Consider the following 4,575-nt stretch of genomic DNA (forward strand, 5'->3'; position numbering starts at 1 on the left):
GTGCGGTGCTGCCGCCGACGGCGTTCGCTGCGGAGCGATGCTTTCTTTCGCGGTCGTTCATGGCTGCGCGGCTTGTGCTGTGGGAGCTAAAGGTTAAAAGAAACAGGGGGGGAGTGTGGTTTTTGCGGCGGGGTAGAGTTGGGGTGGTGGATGGGTTGGAATGGGGGTGGAGGAATGAAAGATGGGATTGGCTGGACGGGGGAAGGGTATCGGTTTTGGTGCGATGCGATTGGTTGAGGGGAAAGGAGCATGGATTTCGAGTGGGCCCATGGGTCGTTAGGTGGTGGGGCCTAGTCGCTGAGAGGTATGTGGTGGGATGTTTTTCGCTACGCGCCGCGGCGACTTTAATTGGTAATCCGTTTGTGGGACCGGTTGAGTGGGACCTGAGGAGGGGATGGATGATGTTTGTGAGATTTTTCAATCTCTATCTTCACTCGGTTTTGTTCAATAAGTATATTTGTATGGGATAATATCCCACATAATTCTTATTTACTTGCTTGCATGTATAATATGTAATTTTTTATATTTATATTTGTCATATTTTGATGTCCTAAAATTATGTTTGATTAAAATGTATTTTACTTTTTTAAAAAATACATAATAATGATATTTTTATGTGATATCATGTAAATATAGAAATATTATGTTGTACACAGGTAAATTCCCCATTCAATAAAAAAAAATTATTATAATTAGTAATAATCGTTGACATGTTATCATAAAATTTCATCATTTAGCGTGAATCGTGAGGTATTTTTTGGGCAAAAAGAAGTTCTGATTCAAATAAAAAATCATCAATAGCTTCAATTTTAGTAAACTTATTATAGTCAGATTGAGTGTCTTGATAAGGCGAACACGATAATACTAAAATCTGTTTTGACCCGAGCCTAATCAAGCTTGGTTAAAATTATTAAATAGTATTTGGAGGATTTTGGTAATTAATTAGAGAGTCAAATGAACTCTAAAATTTGATGTATCTAGCCAAATATAGCGTCTCGATGAGATGAATACTACGAGCCTAATATCACTCAATTCTGAGGTAATTAAAACCATAAAATCAATAAAAAACCTTTATGATCAAAGAGAATCAATGTGTGTCATTTGATCAATGGTTATAAGAGTTATTTACTAAATGACTAAAATGTCTCTCTCCTAAAATCTCTCTCTTAGAATCTATAAATAGACCTCATCTCTTCACACAAGGGGAAAGAGAACAAGTCAAATTTCAGTGTTTTATGAACTGAAGACCCGATGATAACTCTAGCCTCCATAATTACCGACCATTGTTGATCATTGTTTGTCGGCCATCAAGGACTAATGTCAGTTGTCCTCAGCTCGCCGACGTCAGTGAACTCAATTGTGTAACTGCGTATCTCTGAATGCGGTACGACAAAGTATATTGAATATAGTGTTACTAAGTATCATGCATACGAAGTAGCGAATAATTCAGCATTAAAAATCCGACAATATCTTCCAGCGATGAATACTTTCAAACACAGTACTCAAAATACAATGACTTTTTTCATACCCTTGAAGTGTTTTGTCTATTATGCAAGGACAAGTATTGTACTTAGTTTAATAGTATGACAATTCCTTTCCAGTTACAGGACATAGATGCATTTTTGTAAATATAAATTTATAGATCGCAATATGCTAGGCCCTCTAATTCCCTAAGGGGCTTATCTAAATGATTTGCAATATAACTAGGACGACATTTCAAATACACCACACATGAGTCACTAGACGTGTCAGTTTGATGTATCCCATTTGGTACCTTTGCATCTGAGAATCAACAAATTCCCCTCCGCATTCTTCACAAAATTTCTGGCCTTCTTTTTCAGTCCCAATTCCTCATAAATTTCCACAAACACAAATCCCACTTTTTTGGGTCCATAAATTCTTTCACAAAACAATAAATCTTTTTCCGATTTATTAGTTTTATAATCAAAAGTATAGGGAATACTAGTTTTTTCATATAAAAAATTATAGTGTCTTCTCCTCGTACTATTCTATCATCTATGTGTTTTGGATTTTAGTACTACGAATCTTTTAGCACACAACAATGATAATATTTTTTTTATCAATTTTCATGAATTTTGTCATTTAAACAAGCAATACAACACACCAAGCCTTAGTAATTGATAGCTTCAGCTTCTATGGTTAACATAACAAATTTGAGGTTTTTATATATATTTAAAAATCATTGGCCAGAGGCTATTAGATGAGCCATCCGATCAACATCATGTGCATAAGAATTCCATTCCACACATAGACAAGATCAAACCCATGGCCCAGGGGTTTTACAAACTCTGTCAACCAAAGAGTCACGATAAGTGGAACACACACACACACACACACACACACACACACACACACACACACACACACACACACACACACACACACACACACACATATATATATATATATATATATATATATATATGTGCATTTACATTATTTATCAAACAACTTATCCAACCATTAAATCAGACAACTTATATTGATCCCTTAATCATATAGTTTTATTTTTTTGATAATTTTAATGTCTTAATAACCTCATAATTTTACAATGTTAAACTCGTTATATTCCTCTTGTTAAGACGCTCAATTTCATTGAATATGTTAAATTTGAAGTTCATTTGACCATTTAATTGAAAATCTAAAGCCTATAAGTATACTTCAACGGCTTGATCTAGATTTGATTGGACCTAGATTGAACCAACTTTGATATTATTAGGTTCACCTTGTCGAGACAATTAATTTAATTAAATAAAGTTGTTGTTAGCACTGCCTTGCATGCATTCCTTTGATAGAACTATCAGTAAAAAAAATTAAAAAAAAATTTCGCTTGCTTCATGTGGTGTCGTTCGCCCCAGATAAATTTATCCGCCCAAGCGCCCAAGCAGATATATATATGTGTGTTTGTGTGTGTATATATATAGATATTGGCACACACATGTACTATTTAATACTACTATCTTAAGTTTAGCATAATATCAATTATGATTACTCTATATGACTAAACAAACTTCTTATCAGAATAATTAACTTTTCAATTGTTGCAATGGTGATAAATAAATGTTTAGGTTAATTATGTGATAGTTTCGAAACAAGGAAGACCCTTAACTAAGGATTTACACCATATTTTTAGAAATAACAAGCAAAAGCAAACTGTTACATACGGAATTGGGCAGACCTGCTATTCATATTTTACTATAAATAGCAACACAATTGTGAGAAATTTCAGACTTTTTTTTTTTTTTTTGCCATCGTTCTCAATGAAAACTAACCACAAGAAGAGTGAGGGGCTCTCAGCAACCCACGAAGCCATTGATGCTCCTACTTGTACCAAATGGAGCCCATTTGAGGTTAATCTCTTTTGTCATTTCTTCCTCTCTCACTAACTCTGCCAATTATCTGGTTTAAGCACGCATCATCGTAATTAGCCTGTTTGTTAGAATAAGTTAAGATGACTAATCATATCAATTTTTTTAATATGCGTACGTGCTCCTCACTTAATTAAATATATTAACTGAAAATGATTTTTTGACGTGAACAACCTGTCACAGAAAGAGATTTGATAAGATGACGTGCGTAATGGATTTGGCATCGTTTGATTTATTTATTTATTTATTTTATTTAAATTTAGTTTTCCTTCTTTAATTTGATTTGTTTGTACAAAATGTGTAATATGAAATATAACGCAATATAAGGACAGATCTTGGCTTTACCGTCATGTGTTCTTTAACATGCGGCATAACATGTTATGTGGATCAAAAAAATTAAATAAAAAAAAATTAATTAAAATGGCTAAATTTTATATTGTTCAGAGAAGAACCCAAAGAACAATCTCAATTATAATAGCTTGATAAATAGATAATAATTTAAATTTTTGAAATGAATTTATTTTTTAATATTATTATTTCTCAGCTAAGCACACATATGATTAATCAACATGAATGAAGTACTAAAAAATAAACTGCTAAGGATTCTTTATTCTTTCATGTTTACTTGTTACTTTCTTGATATTATTCTCATATTTTAATCTCTGCTTCTTGGGATCTAAATAAGTTCACTAAATCAAATCAACCACTCCTTATCAAAAATACATGTTAAGTTATTAATTCACAAGTATTTTTAGCTAATTATTCAACCTAAAATAGATTTCTTTCAATATTTTTTCAATCAACCTTAATCAAACATCTAGACTAGTCTTGGCATTCAAATCAATGAAAAAGCTATTTTAGGAGATTTGACGTTTTAAGAAAAAAAAAGAAATAATCTCAAAAGAGAAATAATCGACAGCAGTAAATTTGACGCTAAGAAAAACTATTTTATCCTCCACAAAAATATGACAAATGTAAGGTTCTTGTGGACCATCACTAATTATGAATTCATAATTAATCACGTAGTCTACGGTGACATGCACTCCGAGTTGGGGCTTATATATACTCGTCATCTTAGCCCTCAAATATGATCCCTTCATCCATGCAAGGAGCTCGAAATCCATATTTTTCAACCACGCAAATTCATGTCATCTTTCTTCTCTTCTCTCGTACATCTCTCTTCACT

General features: G+C 33.0%; 1 protein-coding gene across 1 annotated transcript in view; it reads right to left on the reverse strand.

The window, feature by feature from the left end:
* The window catches only part of LOC110025816 (zinc finger protein CONSTANS-LIKE 7-like), a 2,011-nt gene extending 1,853 nt beyond the window's left edge, over positions 1 to 158 (reverse strand). The window contains 1 exon segment of the mRNA XM_020726477.1: positions 1 to 158. This exon segment is cut by the window's left edge and continues 14 nt beyond it. Within this exon segment, the coding sequence (XP_020582136.1) occupies positions 1 to 61 (61 nt within the window). The 5' untranslated portion in view covers positions 62 to 158.
* Between the last annotated feature and the right edge of the window lie 4,417 nt (positions 159 to 4,575).

Source organism: Phalaenopsis equestris, unplaced genomic scaffold, assembly GCF_001263595.1.
Source record: "Phalaenopsis equestris unplaced genomic scaffold, ASM126359v1 Scaffold000333, whole genome shotgun sequence".
Classification (NCBI taxonomy): domain Eukaryota; kingdom Viridiplantae; phylum Streptophyta; class Magnoliopsida; order Asparagales; family Orchidaceae; genus Phalaenopsis; species Phalaenopsis equestris.